Source organism: Acipenser ruthenus, chromosome 1 (assembly GCF_902713425.1).
Source record: "Acipenser ruthenus chromosome 1, fAciRut3.2 maternal haplotype, whole genome shotgun sequence".
Taxonomy (NCBI): Eukaryota; Metazoa; Chordata; class Actinopteri; order Acipenseriformes; family Acipenseridae; genus Acipenser; species Acipenser ruthenus.
The window spans coordinates 92,341,488-92,366,956 of NC_081189.1; the positions used below are offsets into that span (position 1 = coordinate 92,341,488).

At 37.3% G+C, this 25,469-nt stretch overlaps 2 protein-coding genes across 7 annotated transcripts in view; one reads left to right on the forward strand and one right to left on the reverse strand.

Moving 5' to 3' along the window:
* Window positions 1–19,922, forward strand: part of palld (palladin, cytoskeletal associated protein) — a 155,588-nt gene extending 135,666 nt beyond the window's left edge. For 5 of the 6 annotated variants that reach the window (XM_059032131.1, XM_059032135.1, XM_059032143.1 and 2 more), the window contains 12 exons: window positions 851–1,561; window positions 3,450–3,585; window positions 4,948–5,049; window positions 5,205–5,249; window positions 6,219–6,443; window positions 6,742–6,891; window positions 8,589–8,677; window positions 11,930–12,062; window positions 13,554–13,761; window positions 15,026–15,191; window positions 15,775–15,908; window positions 17,661–19,922. In XM_059032131.1, coding sequence (XP_058888114.1) covers window positions 851–1,561; window positions 3,450–3,585; window positions 4,948–5,049; window positions 5,205–5,249; window positions 6,219–6,443; window positions 6,742–6,891; window positions 8,589–8,677; window positions 11,930–12,062; window positions 13,554–13,761; window positions 15,026–15,191; window positions 15,775–15,908; window positions 17,661–17,833 — 2,272 coding nt within the window. In that variant the 3' untranslated portion in view covers window positions 17,834–19,922. The remainder of the gene's footprint in view (window positions 1–850; window positions 1,562–3,449; window positions 3,586–4,947; window positions 5,050–5,204; window positions 5,250–6,218; window positions 6,444–6,741; window positions 6,892–8,588; window positions 8,678–11,929; window positions 12,063–13,553; window positions 13,762–15,025; window positions 15,192–15,774; window positions 15,909–17,660) is intronic. The other variant, XM_034034838.3, reaches the window with a different exon arrangement.
* cbr4 (carbonyl reductase 4) lies at window positions 19,577–25,268 on the reverse strand. Its single transcript, XM_034034842.3, has 6 exons — window positions 25,103–25,268; window positions 24,256–24,398; window positions 23,913–24,033; window positions 23,064–23,200; window positions 22,174–22,308; window positions 19,577–21,848 (listed from the first exon to the last, which is right to left on the reverse strand). Exons 2-6 carry the CDS (start codon window positions 24,395–24,397, stop codon window positions 21,670–21,672), a joined length of 714 nt encoding a protein of 237 aa, XP_033890733.1. The 5' UTR covers window position 24,398; window positions 25,103–25,268; the 3' UTR covers window positions 19,577–21,669.
* Between the last annotated feature and the right edge of the window lie 201 nt (window positions 25,269–25,469).

A 25,469-nucleotide genomic window follows, 5' to 3' on the forward strand; every position in this document is an offset into this window, starting at 1 on the left:
TATATATTTTTTAAGATAGAAAAAAAAAGATATGAACAAAAACTAAATTCACTATGTTTTAACTACACTTTCAGTGGTTGAACAGCAGGTGTTTATTCAGTGGGCTTTCAGATTCGTTGGGAGATTTCATTATATTTCAGGTTAATGGGTATCAACATGATTCCTGAAGCCCTGATCGTGTGACCAGCAATTTCAGCACAGAGTATTTATAAGTGGCTACCAACTGAGGTTTCCATGCCGAGGACACAACGTTGGTGTGTTGTGTAAAGCTGATGTAAGGAATGCAATTTATTGAAAACATCGGTCCCCTGTCACACAATATGATTTATGGTCCTGCTGTAATGAAGTAGTTTGGCAGCATTGAAAAAAAAACAAACAAAAAAAAACAATGAAACTGTTTCAACAAACGTGCAAATGCATAATGAAGTACTTGATATTTGCTGTTTCTGAGAGAATGTGATTGTAACAGGACTTAACGGGTTATTGCTATTTATTACATGATACCATAAGTGCTACTGGAACAGGTAGATTTCTTGAGACATGAAACTTCTAAACAATACACTTGCTGGATAGATTGTGAAGACATGTACAAACATAACTAAAGATAACCGGTACTACTGTAGCCACTTTCTTGCATGTTTTATTTTACCATTTATTTATTTTACTTTGTTTTATTTTACCAAAACGAGGTTCTGAACAAATAAAACACTTTTTATAGCTTCAGGTTTTTAAAGCTTGTTTTATTTGTGGAGAACGTGCTGTGTCAGAAGTAATTTTTCAACAATATCCAAAAGTTCAAAACTCTACCTGAAGCTGCATAATAGTAACTTTGTCTCATTTGTTTCTACAGTGACCCGGAGAAGCTGAAGCAACTGCAGAACCAGATTCTGTTGGAACAGCAAGAGTCCGCTCTCTGGGAGCAGCAAGGCATCCCCCCACAACAGCAACAGGCACCACCCCCCTCTCCGCCTCTCCCACCTCCACCCTCCTTCCAGGAACTCCAGAGCAGTCAGCAGGCCCCAGACGAGATGAGCCTTCTCAACTCCCACAGCCCCTCCAGCACCATGCAGACCAGCAGCACCTTCAACTATGTGCGACCCAAGCAGTTCATTGCCGCCCAGAATGTCGTGGGCCCTTCCTCGGGGTACCGATCCCCTTCCTCTGGCTCCTCGTGCTCGAGCCTCCCCTCCCCCCTCTCTTCCCCCACTCCTCACAAGCAGTTCAACAAAGTCAGCCTTCCCCCCTTCCAACAGCAGACCTCCAGCGAGAACGAGTCCCTGGCCTCCCCGACCTCGCCCTCCTTCCCTCCCCCTCCTCCCCCCTTCTTGAGCCCCACAACCTCCTTTGCCCCTCAGGACTTACCTTTGCCCCCACCACCCCCTCCCCTGCCTCTCTCAGGTCCCCCACCTCCTCCACCCCAGTTCACCCCCTCAGGGGGTAGGAACTCCCCACGGTCGGGACAGCAATCCCCAGCTGGCTTCCTCAGCACCATCCTGCCCTTGCAGGCATCCCCAACACAACCCGTCAACGCACTGGGGCTCCCCAAAGGAAGCACCACAATGTAAGTGTGGGTCTGTGTGCTGTCAAGTGTGCTGTACTGAGTTAGTAAATCAACATGCTGTTGATTAGCTTCTATAATATCCATTTCTGTCAAAGCACTCTATCTTGTTAGATAGTAAATGTTGAATTAAATCAATAAGTTGTCAAAGCTTAAAATGATTAAGGTTGGTAGAAGACCTTGGTGATATATTTACTTTTACTACTGTTTTAAAACTGTGCTATAACAGTTGTGCTGTTGTAGCACCACGCAGGTCTTAGATCATTCTGCACACATGTGTTTTCCAAGAAAATAAACTAAAGTTGACTATACTGAAATAAACAACTTTCTTGAACCTTTTCCATTCTGCTGGAAAGTGGTTCTTGTTCATTTCGTAATATCTGATCAGCCTCTTTCCAAGAATGGGCATTCATTAACGTGTGCAGTTCGGAATCTCATTACTTGACGCAGTGATTCTTCACTGTGTCCTTGAAGTACTGATTAACTTACATTTTTGTGCATCAGGGCTGAGATAATATACTGGTATTGCATAGTCAACAAAGTGTAAGAAAGTCTGGGGCCAAGGTTTAACATTGAGCTCCATTAAGAAAGCCAAAACAGCCGAGACATTATTCAATGATGTGGGTAAAACTAAAGAAACTTCTTAGCCCAGCAGACATTTTTGTGTGTCTATTAGACCAAGTAGTTCCTTAACTTTTACTCGTCATATGCGTGTATTGAAGATTTTGGACAGTTGCCACTATTTTAAGTACATCCTTTCCATAAAGGTAATAATAAGCTTCACAAGTAGTTAACAAACTCAGGTCATCTCCAGGTCTAACTGCAGCAGGATCAGTCAGTGAACACTTCAGTCAAATATTTAAAACTACAAAGTGTGAAATTAGAAACTTGCATCTATCACCGTCACTCCAGATCATTTTAAGAACTGAGCAAATAATATGTGCTTCTGCAAACAAGCCTGCCGTCCGGTGATATATAGGCAAATATTAGTCCTGCCAGCTTCTGAAGACAGAAAAATTGAGGTCTACCTGTATTTACAGACTGGAGAAGTTGACTGTCAACAAATCCTTTAAAAGTATAGAAAACATTTTATTGCAATATACATGTCTGTAATATTTTTCATGACAAGAATCTACAAGCATCTTATTGCTGTCATTAAAAAGGTTTTATTTTGTCTGTATGAATGGTTAAACATCATTAGGGTAGCTTACTAACAGTATCTTTCTACATTAACCATTTACTTTCACAAATAACATAACATTTTTCAGTTTACCTTTTTGTCTCGTTACATGTTTACCATTAAAAATGTATGGTTAGAAATGGTTGACTCGCAAACCAAAGCAATTTGAAATCTTCAGTATCATCCTCTACATTTAACTTTGAATGGAGGGCATGAGTTGCACTGGCAGTCAATGCTGTATTGATGTTAATTAATTAGATCATGATAATGTTCAACAACCACACATGCCAACATATACGCATAAAAAATTAAAATATGTCCAGTTTATACAAATGTCCAATGTCTTTTCAGATTATATTCAGAAATCTATGTTCTTGTTTGAAGGACTGAAAAGCATTCATTTACACTGTCAAAGCTTTGTAATTCAGTCCCTTTGCTGTAATTTCTAACTGTGGAGACAGCACTTAAAGCAACTACCGGTAATACTAACCTATTACCCTGTAGCAACAGAAAATACCTTAAATCCATTCAAATTGCTGACTTTCTTGAAGGACTGTGAAGTCCCACTTTATACTTTATACTAGCTCTCCAAGATTAGGTATTGTTTTTTTAAATGATCTACTGTAGTTACAAAAAGACAGACCAACTTACAAACTGATGTTTTTTTTTTTGTTATTTATTTTTTAAATATTGTGATATTATTCTCAACAGCGGATTTCCAAGGAAGAGTGCTAGATCCGCACGGATAGCCTCAGATTCAGAGATTCAGGGCACCAAAGATGCTGTTATTCAGGATCTGGAGAGAAAACTCCGCTTTAAAGAGGAGCGTATGAGCAACGGGCAACAGGTTAGATTTGAGGAAAACCTATGCAAAGGACATGTAGTTGTTCATTGTTTTAATCTATAGGCTTCATCGAGTTTTTGGGAAACTCAAATCCGAGATCCTGTACAGATTTCCTTGCTTCACCCCAGAGCCAGACAAATTCATAAATACTGTATAGAGTGTATCTGTATGTATGGAGTTCTAGTATGATATCATTTACTCTGTCATGCGTGAAATGAGATTGCTCAGTTAGTTTACTCTGTTGTCCCTTGGTGCAGTACAGCATTTTGCTGTTGGAACCAATACATTTGAAAAGCAAAATTAAATGGGGCAGCAGCGAAAAGTAGATGTGGCATAGCCCAACTGCTTGGGAGCTCAAATCAGATCCACAATGTAACAGATGGTGACATAATCATATTACTAATAATAATACAAATTTGATTAAACACATTCTTGATAATAAAAAAGCAAGGGCCGATTTAGTTCATTGTCTGGCTGTTAACCCTTTTTATACCTGTATTGATGATGCATACCCACGCAGCTTTTTTGCTTTCCTTAAAGAAAAAGTAGCATGGTTCCGAAAAATATAGCGTTGCACGTCCCCTGTTTAAATAACGTACTGTAACTGTAATGGTTCTTTTCATTGTTAACATCCTGACAACCTTTTACACTTATAACTTTAAAGTCTGTTACCAAAGCTCTTTTCAAAATGTCCGCTCTAGTGCACTGATAGTGTAAGGATTATTGCCCACACTGTCAAACAGGTAACACAGCAATAATGATCCATGATCTGGTACGGAACAGAAAAGCCAGAGAGAACGCTTGTTGTTATGTTTTTTTTCTTTTTTAATTTGTATTTTTTAATCACTCTTCCTGCAGGATTTAGATGACAGACCTCAAACCCCAGTGCACTAGAGCGGACATTTTGAAAAGAGCTTTGAAACAGACTTTAAAGTTATTAGTGTAAAATGTTGTCAGGATGTTAACAATGAAAAGAAAAAGTACAGGTACATTATTTAAACAGTTGTAGCAACACGTGGGGATGTATAACGCAATATTTTTCAGAACCCCGCTACTTACTCTAAGAGAATGCCTGCAAAAACAGTTTCTGACAACTCTTTTACACTGTACAATTACTAGTTTTCTCAGCTAAATCTGCTGAGGGAGCGTTCATATACATACATAAATATTAAGCTTTTAAATCAAATGCATTCAATTGTAAAACTAATCAGAAGGTATTTATACATGATATTGTATCACATTTTCTGACAGATAAATGTATGGGATTCTACAATGTATTCCTTGCATGGTAATACAGTGTACCAAACCGATCAGATATAGAATTGTACAGTACATTGGCAATTGTTCCCACTCAACCTTTTCCAGAGGCTGACGTATGAAGAAAAGATGGCCCGTCGGCTGCTGGGTGCTGACAATGTTGCTACTGTCTTTAATGTCCAGGAGACAGAGGAGGAGCCCACCACACAGGTAAGGGCACCTTCCTAAAAGAGTCTGTTTTGTCTGACAAAGGCTTCTCGATGTACATTTAGAAACTTTAACGAGCTATAGGTTGTCTTTCTTTATCCTTGGCTTAAACAATGAATGCTACTGTTTATTTCAAATGTTGTTTTCTCTCTTTGCAGGAAGGTGACTCTCACAAAATGTCAGATTCTTTCATTCCCCAAAAGGTTAACATTCTTTTGTGTGTTCCCTGGTGTGATTTCACTGTCCCCTTGAGAGAAATCACTGGAATCCCCATGGCCTGACTTTGTGAAAACCAATCATTCTAGAACCATGTGATTTTGGTAGAGCTCTATTCCTGGGTATGAACAACCCAGAGGATGGTATCATAATGTTATGTTATGTGTGTGCGTGTATCTTGGTACTGCAAGATTACACCATATTATGCAGAGTCCTGGTTTCCATCTTTATGTTCTCATAAAGATATAGTTTCTTAGGCTTCCCTTCACTTCTAAATCACTATTCCTGAACTGATTGTTGGTTTGCACAGCCGTCACTTTATTAGGTTTGGAGTTAAAGGTTATTGTTTGAGAAATGTACCAGACTGACTGGACTGTAAGCAGAAGGACTGTGTATCCACCTTGAGGATACTGTACCTTCCCACCAATTATCCTCCTTACTGCTGTTCAAACTGCAAAGCAGGGGCTGCAGAAGCCTCCATTGACGTGTCACTCTTTCCAAATTCCTGGAAGCCTGCTGATACCCCTATAATCACTTTATCTCTTTGGCTGAAGTCAGCCTATAATTATACCATTATGTCATACAGCCCATCCAGATGTTTTTAAGTTGACAACATCAGAACAGGATCCAATAGATATATCACTGGCCGTTGTGTGATCACTGGCAACTTTCAGTGTGTCCTTAATAACAATGGGTTACCGGACACATCATGATGTTTCATGTTTCAGTCCAAATACGCAAATGTACTGCATGTGTCCCTAAGCACATCCCATGTCACTACTGTTAATAAAGAGAACCGTAATTAGATGCATTCCATTGTCTTCCTTTGTCAATGTGTGTATTTTAATCATGGTATTTTACTTTTAGTGGCTTCACAGTTGACCTCTTTCCTTCATAAATTATGCGTGGGAATGTATTAAACTGAGACTCAACGCTGCCTTGCCCGTTCGTTGCAGGAGTACAAGGTGTCAAGCTTCGAGCAGCGCCTGATCAGCGAAATTGAGTTCCGACTGGAGCGCTCACCCGTGGAGGAGTCTGACGATGAGGTGCAGCATGAGGAGGGGGAGGTGCCCGGAGAGAGGGTGCCACCCTTCTTCGACCACAAAATCAAACACTACAAGGTCTTTGAGGGCATGCCCGTCACCTTTACCTGCAAAGTCATTGGAGATCCCAAGCCGAAGGTAATACAAAATGAATACGTCAAAATAAGATATTGAATTGAAAGAACTTGCTAAGATCCCTTTGATTAATTTCTTGAAGGAAGCATGTTGCTTTCCAGGTGAGGAATGAGCTAGGGACCTCCCACAAGTGAATACAGATTTTTACATTTTGGATGATCCTATCTGCCTGTTTTACACAGAAGGTCCCAATTGTCTTAAGACACCATACAAACTCTTTAAGGGCTTGTTCTACTGTAGTTGTTCAGGGGACTGGGGGAGCCTGTAATCACCAAGGCTATGTACTCACTGTCTGTTGCAGATCTACTGGTTTAAAGACGGAAAGCAGATCTCCAAGGGGAGTGAGCATTACAGGATTAGCAGAGAGCCAGACGGGACATGCTCGCTACACATCGAAGTTACTTCCCTTGACGATGACGGGAATTACACCATCATGACATCTAATCCTGGGGTAAGCCGTGATGGTGCTTGCCAAATGTTTGGAGCTGTGTTTTTTTTGTTTTGTTTTTTTTGAGGGTGTTGGAACAGAATATGACAACATATTGCAGTACGTAGATTTCTTTTCATTTGGGGAGCCAGAAGTTCCCACACATGGAATTTCTCAGTCTACCTACCAGGATATTAGTCACTGAGACATATGATCAGTGACGTCTGGATGCAGACATACTCTTGCATGTAAATTCTGCATACTGTCTGCTTTCTAAAATTTGATTTTAAGAAAGTAATGTTTTTAAAACATGTACAAACATGTACACACAATTAATAGGGGGTTTGTCTTATATCCTGGAGGTAAAGTAGGTGCCGCAGAAATGTTTTGTCTTGGATGTCTTACCACCTTAGAGCTTGGCTACATTGGCTTGGCTAAAATCCTAATCAACTAACCTCCAGCGCTGTTTGCTGGCATTTATATTCTGTTGCTGAAATATATCAACATGCTTTAAATCTCCACTATTATAGCTCGGTTGAAATTCCCCACTATCAACTTCTCTGTAAACTACCAGACTATTATTTAGGCCCTATTCACAACATTTTAACTCACAGTTTATTTAAATAACATATACAAACATGACATCGATGACATTAGCTGAAATGTTTTACTTCTTGCCCTTGTTATAATTTTACCTCAGAATTCATGTTGAGTGATTGAAATTGATTTTATCTAATGATTCCCCTCACAATAACACAGAGCTGAGGTCTAGTGCCAGGTCATTCAGTAAACAATGCAAATTGCTTCGCAGAATTACTCTTGTCTACAGCATATTTCCAGGAGCCTGTTGTGCGTGCTGCCACTCAGTAATTAACGGGTTGCTGACAACGTGCTGCTCATCGAGTAACACTGAAGTGAATCAGCATTTATGAGTTTCAGGGGACCTTGTTTTGTTTATTAAGTACGTCTGGCAGTAAAAGCTAGCATGTCAGTATGTCAACTCCTCTGGCATATAACGGCACATACGCTTTCCTCACTCCAGAAAACATTTTGTATCATAATTGTGGAAAATAATCTTAATAAAAACCAAGGCAAAAATTCATTAGTGCCTGCCTGGTTGGGACTTTTTGGGTTGGGATTTACTCAAAAGTTCCCTATCCCAAACAACATGATCTGTTGTTTGTGACTATTAACAAACATGCTAGGTTGTGTTAGAGTTTGTGTTATTCATATAGCGTGTGCTAGTCTGCAGCCAAAACAGCAAGTCTCTTGACAGGTCAAAACAAGATAAGCAATTGCTTTGAATGAAAGTACTAACTTCAGATCAGATGGTTTCAATTCTCCAGTATAATGCAAAGACCTGTTTTCTTTTCTGGGGTCACTGCAAGTAAATACTTTGCTGTCTGGATTTTTCGTAAGCAGCTTTCCCATACGGTACGCAAAACATGCAAAGGTGAAGTGTAGCAAATTGTAAGGAACCCTAGCAGAGGGGTGTTACGTAGCAATATAGGTACTGTACACCACAACAGCACTTGAGTGCCCCCACACCAATATAGTATATACTGACAACAAACATAAAGATCTCAAATGGAAATATTAAGGCTTTCCTTGGGGGTGTATTCAAACAACACATACAGTACCAGTGTATGTATTGTTCCATTCTCTCCCTGAGTTAACTTAATTTCTTTAGTAATGTTTAAACCATTGCCTCTTTTATGCAGGGCAGGACAAGCTGTACAGGAAGGTTGATGGTGCAGGCTGTGAATCAGAGAGGCCGGACTCAACGATCTCCTCCAGGTCACATCAGGAGGTACGACACGTACGATGGGGTTCACATTCAGAGTTGTCAATGGGCCATGACTGAATTGACCAGATAGCAGGTTTCAAGTTGAAGCAATCGCCAGTTCTGTCCTATGACAGGAACAGTAGATACTGTACAAGTACCACAAAGGCTAACAGTGAAGTTTACCCTACACTAGATCCTTGAGAAAATAATTGCGTGTGGCCCTGTTTTTATGCTGGGTTGCAAGTTGTCCATACAACTGAAATCACTGTATATTTCTAAAGCACCATGTTAGGCATGCAGTACAATGCTCATGTTATCTTTCCATTCACTTTAAGGTTAATGGTCTTGCCTATGTTAAATTAGAGTGGGCCTGCCCTGAGTATTTACAGTATGTTAGTTCAGAGGCTTTCCCAGGCAATCTCAGCATGCTAGCTCATCACTTGCTTTTTTGCATGTTTATTATTTCAATGTGATCTTATTCAATAGAAATTGACCTAAGCAGTTCAGACAGGTGCAGGGAGGAATAAGTTAGCCCATAGTAGGGTTAAATTAGTTTGAGGATGAAATTATGTCCACCAGTCAGCGATAAAAACTTAATACTGCAATATGTTGTAAAAAGAGCACGGTCGAGCTAAAAGCTTATAAAGAATGGTTTAACTTGGTTTTGTTTGTTACTCTTGTTCATCATTATGCAAATACCCCATTGTTCCTGTACAGCTGCAATGTCATAAACTGATTTTTGGATTTAATTTGATAGTTTTAAACTCACATTTAAGACTGTTTGAACAAGTATGTATTATATTGCTGCTTGATTGTTAAGCTTGTATGTTATCAGATGTAGAAACGTTAAAGTAATAAAACACAGACAAAAGAGATATGAAGTGGATTTGGAAATCCTAAGGATGAAACATACTCATTGTCACAAAAACCCTATCACCTTGGAGCAAAATTATAGGAATAGGTTACAACCTATTTCCATATTTTAGTTAATCCACAAAATGTGTTTTAAGAATTTTGTTTATTAAAGTTTTAATCTGCAACTACTGCTGTTTTTACAAATCAGTCTGCAAGGACATCCTCTGAAGGCTCTTTGCTGTTGTGAAGTTTTTCTGAGGATGTACTAGCGGTTTTGTTGTAAGGCAAAAGTGGGCGTGTAAAATTCGATCACCTTTTGAACAGTATTCCATAACAGGATCTTGTGTTTTCCGTGGTGTTTTAAAAACAATTGACGGATATTCAGACATGTCACCTGAGATAAGGCATTTGATAAATTACGGTGTAATGGCAAATTCTGAAAATGGAAAGATGTACAAGCGAGATTACTCAATGAACCACCGCTTTGGAGTAAAACGCGTATGGCTCATTTAATCTTGTCTTTTATGTGTCTGATTTGTTTGACTTTCACTTTGAATGCTTTTAAAATGCCAAACTCTATATGGAGAGGTTTAAATATCTGTTTCTCAGGGTTCTTAACAAGATTTTCACAAATGTAAGAAACATTTTAAATGCAATACCCATTTATTGATTTACACTGTGAGCAGTAAAGGGGAGGATTTGTCTATCATGACTATTGTCAACAATGCCTCTCTAAGTGACTTTAGGGTCACAACTACCGTCTACAATAACTGCCTGTGTCTACACAGTACCCACAGTTTGTTAATGTACCAAATGCTTCCAAAGCATCTAATGTAATTAATCTTCTGCATTAAATGGAATACGTTTTTTGGCGCTTTAGGTGATCATGGATATTGATAACAGTTGTAGGAAATTAAAATACTTGTAATACAGTACTTAGAGTATTTAATGTCCAGCTAATGTGATAATATATATTAGAGCTGGGACAAATATCTGAATATTCGAACAAATATTTTTTGACATGTATTCGGATACAAAAATCAGCTGTTCGTATTCGCTAGAAATGACAAAAATACCTGCACTTATTTACCGCCTCACCAGAAGTTGTGCGACAGTTTCAAAAATGGCAAATGAAAAAGAGCTCCGTGTGAGATTAATATGTATTTAAAAAAAACACAGGATCAACACAGCAGCTCTTGAGCCTCTATTTAAAAGTTTTAGACAGCAAAAAGTAAACAAACCAGTTTATATGCGCGCACGTATAGTGATCTCTATGTAAGGCCATCTGGGTCAAAAAAGCTTTCAGAATCTCACGGGACAGAAAAAAGACAAGCACGTCATTCTGAAATGCTTTGCTTAAACAGTGCCTAATTTGATGGAAATGTTGTGTAGTAATTTTTATATAGTTTGTATATATGATGTATTTTTTGTTGCAACTTTCTGTTATGTGGAATATAATAAATGAGAACCAAAATGGTGAGTTTTTTCCCCTTCAGTTTACAACGCCATTTCCATGTTTGTTTTACTTTAAGTGTTTAAAGTTAAATTTCAGTTTTCGTTTGCATGTTCAGCTACAAAAAGGCACAAGTAAGCCTCATGTTATTACTTTATGAAAACATGTCTATGGACACCGTTTACTGCAAAAAAACAGCAATGGCAAGGAATGAAAATTAAAAAAAAAAAAATGCGGTGTCAACTTTATGTACAATTTATTTCAGGAATAAACAATGTTTAACTTGAACTGCTATTTGGCATCCTTTGTTTTGTAGTTAATTCACTGGGGTAAAGTAAGGCCTACATAACATATTCTTTACTGGGATATTTGTCTACTTTAACATGTTATACATCGTAACATCTTGCTGTAAAATAAAGGCACACACAGGAGCCATGAATAAAGCCACAGTAATTTAAAAGCAACATTACTATTGTGTAAAACAGTATGTAGCGTGAGCTTTGTACTAAAGGAGGGTCAGCAGTTGAACAAAGTTTATTTCTCAAACTGACCATTTAAAAAATGTGAAAGCAGAACACACAGAGATGCGTGCGGTCAGCTGGCTTGCATTCCCTTCCCTTCTCCCTGCTCCAGCCATGATGTACAATTACCTTATAACTTGATTATTTCGACCTTCAGCCACAAACACGCGTGCATTAGTTTGTAGCGCTGTAATTAACCCTTTCCAGGAATCGGCTGAAGTTAATTTACAGTATAGGAAATTGGCAATGTGATGATCTCAGTCACATCAGTTTTTTTTTATTTATTTTTTTATAAAAGACGCTGGGGCCACAGTGATTGAAAATGATAACAGCCTGGGAAGTGTGAAATTGAAATTTGAGAGAAATAGGGATACTAGAGACTACCGATTCATCACTGGCTGAAGCAGGTTTGCCATTTATATACTAAAAGTGTGCCTTTGCTCTTAGACCCAGATCCCGTTCCCGAGACAGTGGGGATGAAAATGATACAATCCAGGAGCGCCACTTCAGGCCACATTTTCTGCAGGCACCCGGAGACTTGATTGTTCAGGAGGGGAAGCTCTGCAGGATGGACTGCAAGGTAATGTCAGGGTTCTGCTTCAAAAAATGACTTACTCAGAACTTAACCAAGTAACCACAAGACATATGTTTAATACAATAATAGATCAAATATATCTTAAGGCACTTTGGAGAGTCCGGGCCTAAATGTACAATGCTTTAAAGTGAGATGACAGGGAAACTAATGTTTTGTAGCTTGCAATTAATATTTAATAAGATTTACTCCCTAAACACCAGCTCTTTTTTAATTTTTGAAAATTTGGTTCAGAGGTTTCTCAGAGCTGGAATGTGATGAGAAGTTATTTTAAGGTCATTGTGAATGCTTACGCTCCCGGCTGCATTTTGCTTGAATTAAACTTGCCTTTTTCTCATTATAATAAACTAGGCTTCATTTCTTTTACATGATGGCAGTCATGTTTTGAATTAGGTTCTAGGCTTAGTGAAGAGTAGAGATGGCAACATTTAACTACACCCTTCAATTTGAAATTGGCCTCCTTTGTATTTTAAAATTAATTGAAGTAAGCTGGTCAGATGAGGTTTGAAGGAATGGACGGCAGTTGAAGAGCCAGTAAATCTATAGCAGCCAATAAATATATGAGCTTCAGTCAAGCTGCCAAGAAAGCTAAAGCCAGCTGACAAAGTGCCCAGTGGGGTTATGAGAAGCTGTTGAGGTGCCAGTACAGCTATGGACAACAGGTTAAATGCCAGAAAACAAACTAATAAGAAGCAACCAAGGCTTGCAATTTTGATATGGAAAGCATTTAAAGTAATAGAATGGCTACTGGCAGAAAGCAAATATGTGATATAGAAAATTATAATGCAGTGGTAGACATTGTATACAGAACACATTTTAGTCCTGAAATCTAAAAAGAATCTATGTTTGCAGGCTGTAGCTGTTAATGTGTTTCTTAAGGGGACGTGTACTCTAGTACAGTAGACTCAGCACTTTCAGACACGTACCTGGGTAGTGTTACAGTGAACTCTACCCAAACTTTACTTTTCATACAGGTGGTCTGTTTTTGACATACACTTGGAATATAGGTTTCTGTTATTTATCCAATGCATGTAAAATGTTCAAAGGTAACTTTTTTTGTGATCCTCTTCATATTACTGTTACTGCTTTAATAACTAGCTGATAGTGGAGGGAGGTTCAATACAATACTGTGGATTCATAGTGTTCCATATGAAACCATCAGCATCTTCCTGCAACTAGGCAAAAGCTTTACAGCTAAAACCCATCCCAAGGTCTGTATTTGTAAAGTATTTGCAAGGCAGTAAATCAATAGGACTGCACTACTTTTGCCAACAGCAAAATGCTGTATGAATATTAGACAAATACACTGTATTATTAATGGTTGCTGTATTAAGACTGTTAATTACCAGATATAAACTGAGCTTGATAATTAAGCCAAACACTGTGAACTTCAAGGTTTTTAGATGCAGTAGCTCAGTGCAGAGTCAGAGCTCTATTTTTCTGAATCACCAATAGTGCTTGGTTTTGTTGTATTTGTAGGTAAGTGGGTTGCCAACGCCTGATCTCATTTGGCAGCTGAATGGCAAAACCATCCGTCCTGACAGCTCTCACAAGATGCTGGTGCGAGAGAATGGAGTACACTCCCTCATCATCGAGCCAGTCACGGCTGGAGACGCTGGGATCTACACCTGCATAGCCAGCAACCGAGCCGGAGAGAACTCCTTCAGCTTGGAGCTCATTGTGGCAGGTAAAGAGGTCATTACCAGCCTCACGGCACTGCTTTAGAAATCGCAATTACTTGCAATGGTAATTGTCCAATTATTATAAACCAGGGCCAGTGAGTATATTCCACACAAAAAAGTAGCAAGATATCTAAATAATTGGCATTACCATGAAAGGGAGATCAGTGATTCAAGGTTAGTCATACTAATAACAAGTAAGAAAATGTTCTTTAAAGTGTTAATTAATGGTATCATGTTTCATCAGGTTTTAGACCCTGATGGTCATATCCCCTGAAGTTAGTCATGCAGGGACTAATACCAGTCAATACTATGTTTTGTATATACAGTTTTAAGTGTTCCTCACTCTGCACTGACAAAATGGATATTACAATATTTTCCTACTACAATACCCTCTTCTAGAAAACCCCACACAGACCAAACATGCCACTCAGCCATTATTTAAATGCAGCTTTCTCAGAATTCCTTGGACTCCATAACCTCACGAATTTTAAACAAAAGCTAAGAAGTAAACTGTTAGCTGTTTTTAATTGTAATTTACTGAGGATCAGGTTTGCCTCACAGGATGTTTTTTGACCACAATCTTTTTGCTGCCTGTGTTTCCTTAGATCACACAGGTTAACTTAGCGACACACGGGCAACCTTTGCATTATGTCAATGAATAGTTAATAATCACATTTTTGCTTTTTGAAAATGTAAGCATCTGAGGCAGCTATGTAAATGATACAATTTAAAGCCATAGAACAACTTATTGTAAGTGGATATTCTCTGTTGTGTATTAGTGGGGGCAAAAACATGCACAATATGGATGTGGAGCAGGACACTTAGAAATGCAGTTGATTGCCATGCTCAAACTGCCCCCAAAGGGAAATATCACTTTACATTACTTTAAACTACTGTTTTTAAATGACTGAGACTCATGGTTGTCATCTGTTGCTAATCATAACAAAAAATACAATAAAAGCAATATATAAAAGAAACACCACAGAAAAACTGGGGTCATTTAAACAGTTCAAAGTCTTTTGTTTAAAGAGCCGCAATTTCAATGACTTTTTTCTTCTATCTTCTAGTATAAATGTGTAAAATATAAACAGTGCAAGTTTTGTCTGTTGAATTTTATTCGGGATTCAGAATTATTTGGAATACCTACACATACACAACCCCATAAATCCTTGGGTATTTCTTCAAATTGTACCTTGACACAGCGCCATCTCCTGACTGGTATGAGAGTCGGTTACATTTCGTGATCGGATCCTGCTTTTGTTTCCACAGCTAAAGAGATGCACAAAACCCCAGCCTTCATAGAGAAGCTCCAGAACACCGGCGTGGCGGAGGGGTACCCCGTGCGATTGGAGTGTCGTGTGTCTGGGGTGCCGTACCCCCAGATCTTCTGGAAGAAGGAAAATGAATCCCTCACTCACAACACTGACAGAGTCAGGTAATACAATACCAGCACTTTTTGATGCCTCTAGGTTGAAATACAAAAGCAGACTGTAGTGATCTTTTTAACTACGTTTTACTTGCTTTTTATCTACCTGATGGAAACTGCAGCAAGCTGATTCAAGTACCAAAAAATTGAAATTGTTTGTTGATTGTAAACCTCCTCACTACAAAGGTTACAGTGTTTGCTACTAGCAATTATAAAAGCCATTTCTCTAATTCTGATTATTTTTTTGCTGCTGGTACCAAACATTATTTCCGATACATATTTGAAGACCTAACTGCTTCTGCCCAAAAAATACGTTTCTACATTCCGTGTTGACGAGTTTACTGTGGTAAACCTTAGTTAAAGCATAGGCAAGCATAGAAATGTGTTAACGCATCGATAATAACATGACGAAACTGTGGTAAAATGCATAAAAATGTGAAAACATGGTAAACTGCAAAATTGCTGTTTAAATTCACCATGGTAAACTTTTATATGGGTTCAATCAAAACCGAACAATTAAAATGCATATTTAATTTGTTTTTTAACTTTCAAATCCTAACCTAACAATATTGCTCTTTTCACATCTTCCCAGCATGCACCACGACAACTACGGCTACATCTGCATGATAATCCAGCCAGCTACCAAGGAAGATGCTGGCTGGTACACTGTGTCTGCCAAGAATGAAGCTGGAATCGTATCGAGCACTGCTAGGCTTGATGTCTATAGTAAGTTCTGTAATCTATTGATGGCTCTAATTTAGAAAATACAGGAGTGGTGTCTGTAGAACTCCAAGTCTGTTTGACATCATTCAATATTGGATATTAAATAAACTGTACCTGAGTTAAATAGAGTCAGCAAGACCTTCAGTTAGTTAGTTACTGGAAGTCCCATTTGATGGCCTTGTTATTATTTTTTAAATTACAATTGCATTGTTACTGGATACTATATAACGAGGCAGTGTTAACAGTTAATACAATTTTCTTTTCTTCGGTAATGATATTAAAATTAAAATTAAATATTTAAAAGTATACAACAAAAATGTTTTTATCATGTTTTGAGTAGCCTGTTGAAGGCAATACAGGACACATTTCAAGCTGTTTACAGTACAGGCTGTTTTCAGTTACTGATGAAAGCAAGGGTATATTCATCTTTTTTGAGGTAAATGTTTATTTTTTTATAGGGTATTACTGGGTATTATTAAGTCTTGTTGGACTACAATTAGGACTGTAAATTGCTCCAGAGCAATTGAAATTTCCACCGCAACACATATTTAGGAATGGTGCATATTCCTAAAAGCTCAATTTACCGTGGCCATTATTGACTCCTCAGCAGGGGACCTTTATAGTTATACTACTTCAGAATGGCATTAGGATTAGCCTTTATGGATTGTATTCCACAGAACTTTTTTTATAAGTTGGATACTTTTTATTAATATTTTTCATAAATGCCTTTCCCTTTTTCTCTCATTCTTTTGTTTATTCATGCGTTCCATCAGAAATACCCAGTACAAAAATACCGCTTTGGGAATTTTATTTGAAAGCTCTTAAATAAATACAAAAAACATGTTCTGGCTAGGTAGAAATTTCCACTAAGGTTAATTATCATTTCTGCAATGTCACACTGTAAATATTTGTTTTACTGCTTACTAAGATTATCAGTTTTTTTCCTTTGGAATGTTTGTCCAGTGCCTAAATGTGTGGCTGAGTTTTACCCACTGGAGCCAGCTGGAAAAAAAAAAAAAAGATACTCGCACCAAAAAGTTATTTATTAAAAAAAAGAACTCAGATAACTTAATTAGTCTATTGGACCAGAATTTTTATTTTTGATGGCTACTGAAGATCGGTATGCCTGTGCTAACCCATGTCAAGAGCCTTCACTTAAGACTGCTTTTCATTTACTAGTAAAACATTTAAAATGTTTATCAGCAGGTTTATTTTAATATTCATATGTAAGGATTGTAGAATTTGCTTAAATGAATAAATGATATAAAAGGAATCATTTATCATCTTACAATATATATATATATATATATATATATATATATATATATATATATATATATATCTATATATATATATATATATCTATATATATATATATATATATATATATATATATATATATATGGTATATATATATTACATTTCACTACAGTATATTCCACACCTGATGTTTCAAATAATGATAACCAAGTATTTAAAACCTGTGTTCATATTATCAAAAGTAAAATAGACAAGCAATACTGGGTCCCTGGAACAAGCGCGGAACAACCCACAATAAACCATTTGAGCAAAATACTTTTTTTTTCCCCCAGTACTATCTGATACTACCTCAGAATTTGTTACGAGGTGCTTGAAGTCATGGAGGAACTTCATAGGTCACAATTTTTAACTGAACCAAAAAAAAAAAAAAAAAAAAAAAAAAAAAAAAAAAAAGAAAAGAAAATGTACAGACAAGCAACTTCCTTTTCTCCACAGCTCAGTGGCAACAGCAATCGCACACCCCTAAGCCGAAGAAGGTGCGTCCCTCAACCAGTCGATACGCAGCACTCACTGAAAAGGGTCTGGATGTCAAGGCAGCTTTCTTCCCAGAAGCCAGCCCAGTCCATTTGCTGACACAGCCAGGGCTGGTGGAGAGCGACGACCTGTAGACCAGAGTGCTGTGATGTCTACCTGGCACTGCCATCCTACTATGCCAGCCTGCCCTTGTGGAACCAGAATTAAAAGATGTCAAAGATGTCACACTATCAATGATATAGAGAATCTTGGCCCTTGCAAGAGCTTGCAGTTCTGTATTCACTCTCAGCTCGTAGTTGGATATGCTGGCGTGAGTTTGGACTGTTAACCTATTGCTCAGGTTTCAATAACCTTTTACTTGCACCAGACTTGTAGTTTTTTTTTTTTTGTTTTTTAAGATACTCTGCTACGTAGTAGCTACAGTATATTCTGAACATATATGCATATTAATGTTAAACAATATTTGATATTATTTGAATATAATACTAAATGCCAGGCTTAGCCATGCATATTTCCTGTTTAGATAATAAATAAATAAATAAATAAAAATTTGCAGCCTTACTAAACACCTGTAAAAAGTGGTTAGGATAATTTAATAAAAGCAGTGAAACAGGGTAAACATAAGTGCTACACTATTTAAGAACATTACCTATAGTTGTGACCCAGTTAGAAGAATCAAAGGGTACAAATACGCAGACCTTGTTCACTAAAAAAAGAGGTGTGGTTACCTTGTAAGCAATTGCAATTAGAGCCTTGGGGCAGTTGTAAGTGCTCCGGATGTACATGGTAGGAATGTTTTTCTCTCGCAAAAGCAGTATCTAGATATGCATGTTAAATGGGTGCCAATCTTTTCTATATTAATAGAGGGCTTCTTCAGTATTCACAATATAGACATATAAAGTCTAAATTGTATATACAGGGTTTTGGTGAAAGGTTGATCTAACAGCAAAAACTGCAGTAAATTCACCCCAACCAAGTAAATGACTTTGAAACTACATTATCTCCTGAGTGCCTCTATACCACAAGGATCAATAATGAAATAGTGTAGTTTTTTATTCTGCAATATACCCCATCCAGACCTTCAGCCTTGGCAGAGTCCATGCAAACTACCTAATAAACAAAATATTTGTCTTTTTTTTTTATTTACTTCCGTAAACGTTTTTTTAAACAGCCAGCACAACAAAAGCTCTAGCTTTGGCATAAGGCTGTGCCTTCATTCTTTCAGCTGAAACCATTAGCAAAACTGTTATTACATGCAATTAGAAGGGGAATGCTTGTCAAATGTTATTGACTTGAGGGCAAGTCTAGTGCCATTGTTGAGAATTTATGAGAGTAACAAAAGCAAGTTGTTAAAGAAATGTGTCTGTAAGGTGTGACTTGGAGGTCAGTCGGAAGTACAGACCAATAAATACAGCAGATCAAAGAAAGGTGGATAATATAGTGGTGAATAGGACAGATGTAAAATAAATGAATGCAAAAGGGAAGACATAAATGCTTTAGTTTGTTTGCTTTGCCTTTGTTGTTTCTTTTGCTTTATTCTTCACAGGACTAAAGTAAGAATGTGGCCTTTTTCAGTTTCAGCACTGCAGTCGAGCCAAGCTACCCACATTTAGCAGTATGATATATATATATATATATATATATATATATATATATATATATATATATATATAAGTAAAACTGCTTACTATTAACATACAATATGTATTTCAATCAAGTACCTAATATTAATTATACATGTAGTGTCTAGTGGCTCACATAAGCATTTTTTATTATTTATAACGTGTGTGTGTGTGTGTGTGTACAAGATCTTAGTATTGTTAGGCACTTCACCTTCCATTTTAAAAAGACACAATAAAACTGTCCTTTTAGGATCATTAGGTAATACAATTTAACAGATCCTGGCTTTTATTACATAGTCATTCATTGCATACAGTAATTATCCAAACTTTCACTAAAAAAGTATTTACTTGTGGTTTAAAGTATATATTTTAAATAAACATTCTTTATCATTTAACAAAATGTGACTTTCTTTAAGCAGTTTGTTTTACTCCACTTGTGATTATCTGTTCAATTTCAAAATACTGTATTAATGCATATTACATTTCTTATTGTGTTGTCACCTTTTTATTTCTAAGCCATCAGATGCTTTTATGGCTTGTGCTCCAAACATCACTTTGTGTTGAAAATGAAAGTCCAGGAATAAAAGCTGTTTTTGTTGTAGTTTTAAGTACACTTTGTTTTGTAATGTTTGCAGCACATTGAGGGGGGAACCTGGACAACATCTACAAACACTACTGAACAACCACGGTGAAGCTGGAGGTGCCCTTTTGAGTTGCAAAACAAAATCCAGAATTATTCCGTTTTTTTGTTTTTTTGTGAAGACAGTAAATGGATGACATCACTTCCTCCCAAGAAATGTTACTTTCTATGGGGTAGTGTCTCTGTGGATATGAGTAGGCAGATAACTCATTTGAAACGCATAGTAAACTGTTCTTAGTTGCACACCCAGTTTACCTCATTATTGGAAAACTACATTGTCCCGCCCAGTGAGAATACAATCAGAATACAGTATTGGCTGGGTGAGGCAGCAGGGGATTAACATGAGTAGCCAGGGCATGAATCAGTTTCCTCTACAGAAACCACACAGGGATAAGAGGACTTTGCTTATTTCACAGATTCTTACTTCAAAATATACATAGCACTATAGCAATTGCCATTGGCTGCAAAATTGTCATATTTAGAAAATGACCTCAATAGGGATAAAAACAGTTGTCTGCTGTGAAATTGATTGCAAGTTTCTACAAACTGGTGGGTGTGTTTCAGTTTAACAATTATCAAACCAGTGGTTAGTAGATTCAACTTATTTTTCTATGCAGAGGAGATTTTATTTATCTGTATTTACATTTGAGCTGACCTTGAAGAAACTTCACTGGATCTCAAGTCCCTGGCCTTATCAGCTCAGGTGTCAAAAATTAACTTTGTTTATTATTAGATACACTTCTGGCATTTGGAAAAAACTAAAATTAAAGCAAAACTAAATAAATAAATACAGATAACTAAAGCAAACAAATGCAAATTGTGAAACATGAAGAGTAATCAACGGAGACAAAATGAAGTAAAACAAGCCTGCAAGTAATATGCTGCAGTAAATACTGAAGTGGTTCACTGAAATCTCTGGAAGGCATCTTCTATAAATGGCTTTATCCAAACCAAAGTTTGGTTTTCTATCTGGCCAGTTTCCCTTCCATGCATGCACGCACGCTCACTCACACGCATCATAATTATGGTTGTGGTCTGTCCCAGAAAGAGATATATTTCTTTCTCAATCCATACCGGCGAGTATAGTCAGACACGTCTTGAAAAGTGACTCAGTATGATGTCACCTGCTGATACAGTAGACATTAAATAAGCAATTAATTACTTTTAAGTGTAGGGAATCGATTATAAGCAGCAGCAAAATGAACAGCAACTGTCTTAAATCAAAGGTTGCAAACACAAGTCATTCGTCTCCACACAGCAGTTCTGTATTTAGTAATTTTCTATGAACTTACCCAACAACATTGAAGAAGAGGAGGAGAAATGCAGGAATCCATCTACCCTGCACTTATCCTTTACTTTAAACTGCCATTTAGGAAGCTCACTGGGTGGTCATTTATGGTTTATTAAACAAGGAGAGTGATTTTGGAATACCACAACATTTATGAGCCATTTTAAACTGGGGTTAGCTGGTGCTAACAGATGGTCACTCCATGTATTCTGACAGTAAATTTGACCCACTGAGAAACTTGCAATCTAACTGCATTTAAATAGGGTTCTGGACCATGAGAAATGTGAAGGTAACCTGGGCACTGTTGTTACAGCAGGTGTACAATATGAAAGTTATTCTCTTTTATATAGTTTATAAATAGAAAACAAATTTTCATAAAACCAGGCGCCGCACATGACAAGCAGCCAGAGGTCAGGGGGGTTACATTGTGAGCTGAAGTCCTCCATCCACAACAAGCACCTGCCCAGTAATATAGGGAGACTCGAGGAGGAAGAGGATTGCATGGGCCACATCTTTGGGCTCCCCAAAACGACCCAGGGGGATGGTTCTCCTCCGGTCCTCTTCATCCATACCTGAAGTCATGTCTGTGTGGATAAACCCTGCAACAGATAACGTAAATCACAGTGAATCTTACACTGGTAATAACCACCATATAAACAGGGATAATTGGATAATGATGAATACACAGCTCCCCCTTTAAATACTGTAATTAGGAGAGACAGTGTTATTGTTGTGTTTCAAGTAATACAAGCAGTGGATTGGTTCATAACTGGTTCCTTGTACAAAGGAACTTTTTTAAACAAGGGGGGTGGGGTAATTGCACTTTCAGCTGAAAGTGAAGTTCTGGATAAATACAGCTTCATTTTACAAGGAAACTCGCTGCAATGTTTTTAAACAGTATAAAAAGGCGAAAGCCTACAGTACCTGGAGCAACCAAGTTCACTCGAATATTCCTTCCGGCCACTTCTTTAGCAAGAGAGCGTGTGAATCCCACAAGCCCCGCTTTACTGGCACTGTATGCACTCTGACCAGCATTACCTTTCAGTCCAACAATGCTGCCTGCACAAAAAGGGTATTCAATTCAATGTGCTGTGATGACTGACTGTCAAGACTGGCACAGCACTGACACTGAAAAAAATGTCCTCTCCCATTAATGATAAGCAACACAATATCATTCAAAAAAGATAAAACAAACATGTATAATTATAACATACGTAAGAATTCACATTCTGTGACCTTGTCTAAATACAGAAGTATTCGTAATGCTGTGTAAATGGTTTAGTTAAAAAAAAATAAAAAGGACAATACAGGCACAATGTAGTGACTGCAACTTAATTGGAGTATGTACTGTATTTGAAAACAGGATACCTTTGGGGTTAGCTAAAATGAAGCCTATGCAGTGAGAGCTTGATCACGGTAATTTCTTATTCCTTCTCTTAAAGCGCCACCTTGTGATGCAATAATGCATAAGAAAATATTTTATCATCTAGTCTTTATTGCTGACCTGAACTTTCACCACTTATGGAATCCGTATTTGTAAACCATGCACAGTCCCAATACAACACAAAAACTACTTTTTTATGTAGTACATAAAAAAACACATGTAAGTATTTACTGAGAATAGCCCAAACTGTGTAGCAGTATTCTAGCAGTTGGAACAGAAAAGTCCACTGCTTAACAGACATCATTTTCTACAGGTTTTCTAATAACTTTTTTATTTTTTTATTTTACATTGGGAAGCTTGCTCTTACAGTAGTTATATTATTTATAATGGATTAGCTGAAAAGTCTTTGGTATAGTAAATAAAGCATAACCTAAATTTACAATGGCGCCTCCTTGGTTCTGTAGCATGCCTCTTAAAGAATATTTGCACGTCAACATGGATCCAATGAGGTTTGTGTGCAGCTGAGTCAACATGTCTTCAGTCTTTGTTCGCAGTAACAGACCATCCCTGCCCAAAAAATAAACAAGTTGTTTATTTAATCACAATTGGGCAATTGTAACAAACCTGTAAATTTAGTCCTTAGTTCCACACTAAATTGAGTACTATCTGAGAATCAGATACAATCCCAAGCCCTGAACTGTCTTAGTACCAATTGCTATGAAAAAATATGTACAAACTTTAGTACAGACCTCTGGGTTAACCTGATGAGTGTTTGGGAAGATAGTAGTGCATGGAGTAAGAAACATTCTGCACTTGGTATTCTGCTTATAGTTTTAAAGCTATAATGTTATTAAATTTTTTCATTATATTTGTGAATTAGTACCTGCTGTACTAAAAGAAAAACGTAAAGCTTTGTTAATTATACATAAGTTTCAACAAGACTTCAACAAGTCAAATATTTGTCTAACTTCATAGCTAAGTTTCTCTTACAAGTACAAGTCAATAAACTACAAGAGACAGGCTTTTTGCAAAATACATTTAATCAAGTGCAACCTTTTCATCAACATTTTTTCCACTGTTTAGGTATTTGCAGTTACTATGGTAACTATGACAATGAAAGCGGTTAACTCACCAAATACTTTAAGCTAGTGTATAGAGCTGAATGAGAAGGGAGCCAGCAGCTGTGTTCAAATGCTTAGCTACTCCACTTCTACCTTCAGTCAAAATACATAAAGTTAACTTCACAGATAAATCTGCAATTAGGGGGTAAGTTACAAACCTGTTTACACCAGCAGCATTCACCAGGTAGCTTACGTGACCCAAACCAGTCTGAATCTTCTCCCATGTTTGCTGGATTTCCTGTTCTTTTGACACGTCACATTTTAGAGCAACGTGATCAGCTACAATTGTGTAAAATAATAAAATAAAGATTAAGTAAGTGTGTACGAAACCCCCCACAATACCAGGAAATTGTAAGCAGAATTAGGCCAGTGTTGTTTGTTTATTTGTTTGGGTTGAAGATAAAAACATCCCATTAAACAATATGTTTATGGTATGTTTATGGTATGTGTATGAAATACAAACACTATGCAAATCCTCGATAAAGAGACACACATCCATACCTCCAAGTGTACTGGCAGTGGCGTGTGCTGCATCCAAATCTCTTGCTATGACAACCACTCTGTGCCCTTTCTCTGCAAGCAACTGTGAAACAGCCTTCCCAATTCCCCTGGAACCGCCAAACACTGCACACAGTTTGGACATTCTTAAAAAAAAATTAAAAAAAAAACAGAAGTAAAAACAATGGTCACTATGAACACTAGAATTGAAAGAATGAACACTGTTCAAACTTTAACTTAAAAACGACACAATCTGTAAAAAATCTCTTGCTTTTTCAAACTGTACGTAAATGTTAGTTTTTGTTCACTTATGTTATTTATTTATGTTGACAGGCGCCAGGAATTAAACAACGCATATTGTTTTGAATATTCTACAACTAACACAACTTTGGTTTATTTCTCGTGAAGTATCTTCAAGCCAAGGTCAAGCAATATCAGCTCTCGTCACTTTATCGGCGGCACACTCACCATGTCATAGACGGACATAACCCAATATCCGTCTTTAAATGACACGGTGAATGTGCGGCCGATAAAAATGTATTATCGGATAATACACATGTTTGATACGAGATATTATATATCAAGACTTTCGTGGTTTGTAGCATAATTGGTAGTCACGTCTAAACAAAATCGTTAGACCTTGAGTAATACAGTTTTCAAATTCAGATCTCAAAACTAAAATACTTTACTTTTAAAAACAGAGAAGCTCTACGTCATTTTACTCAAATTGTTAGAATATTGTAAACTACACGTTGTGTTGCTTGCATTGGGAATCGATTGTTTACAAGAGGGAAATTGTACTGAATTCTATCATTCCTAATTATCATATCTGCGTAGTTCCTCCACTCACGTCCTTCAAGCGACGTCTTTGCTCGTGGTAGATATTTCCAAAGGTCTATTATATTTAATTAATTTTAATTTCACAATATTACTAAAACAAATTTTAAACCGAAAGCTGGTTGTGACTGCAGACACAGCGTCCCCGGAACATGAATACATGAAAAACAATCCACGTGAGCTGCAGCATGCGTGTAATTGTACAGCGATTCACCAGGGGGAGCCAAAACGATTTAAAGAACATTATTATTGTTAATTTCTTTGCAAACGCCCTTATTTTATTATTCTTTATTTCTTAGCAGACACCCTTATCCAGGGCGATTTACAATTGTTACACGATATCACATTATTTTTTACACAGTATTTGTATATACAATTAC

What these genes read in the sequence shown, in the direction of transcription:
- cbr4 (XM_034034842.3), bottom strand. Translation starts at nt 24,397, where the DNA reads ATGTCCAAACTGTGTGCAGTGTTTGGCGGTTCCAGGGGAATTGGGAAG. An exon ending in AATGCTGCTGGTGTAAACAG is followed by an intron (nt 23,201 to 23,912) that starts GTTTGTAACTTA and finishes TTTTTTGGGCAG; the next exon opens with GGATGGTCTGTTACTGCGAA. An exon ending in AGGCGCCATTGTAAATTTAG is followed by an intron (nt 22,309 to 23,063) that starts GTTATGCTTTAT and finishes CTTTTTGTGCAG; the next exon opens with GCAGCATTGTTGGACTGAAA.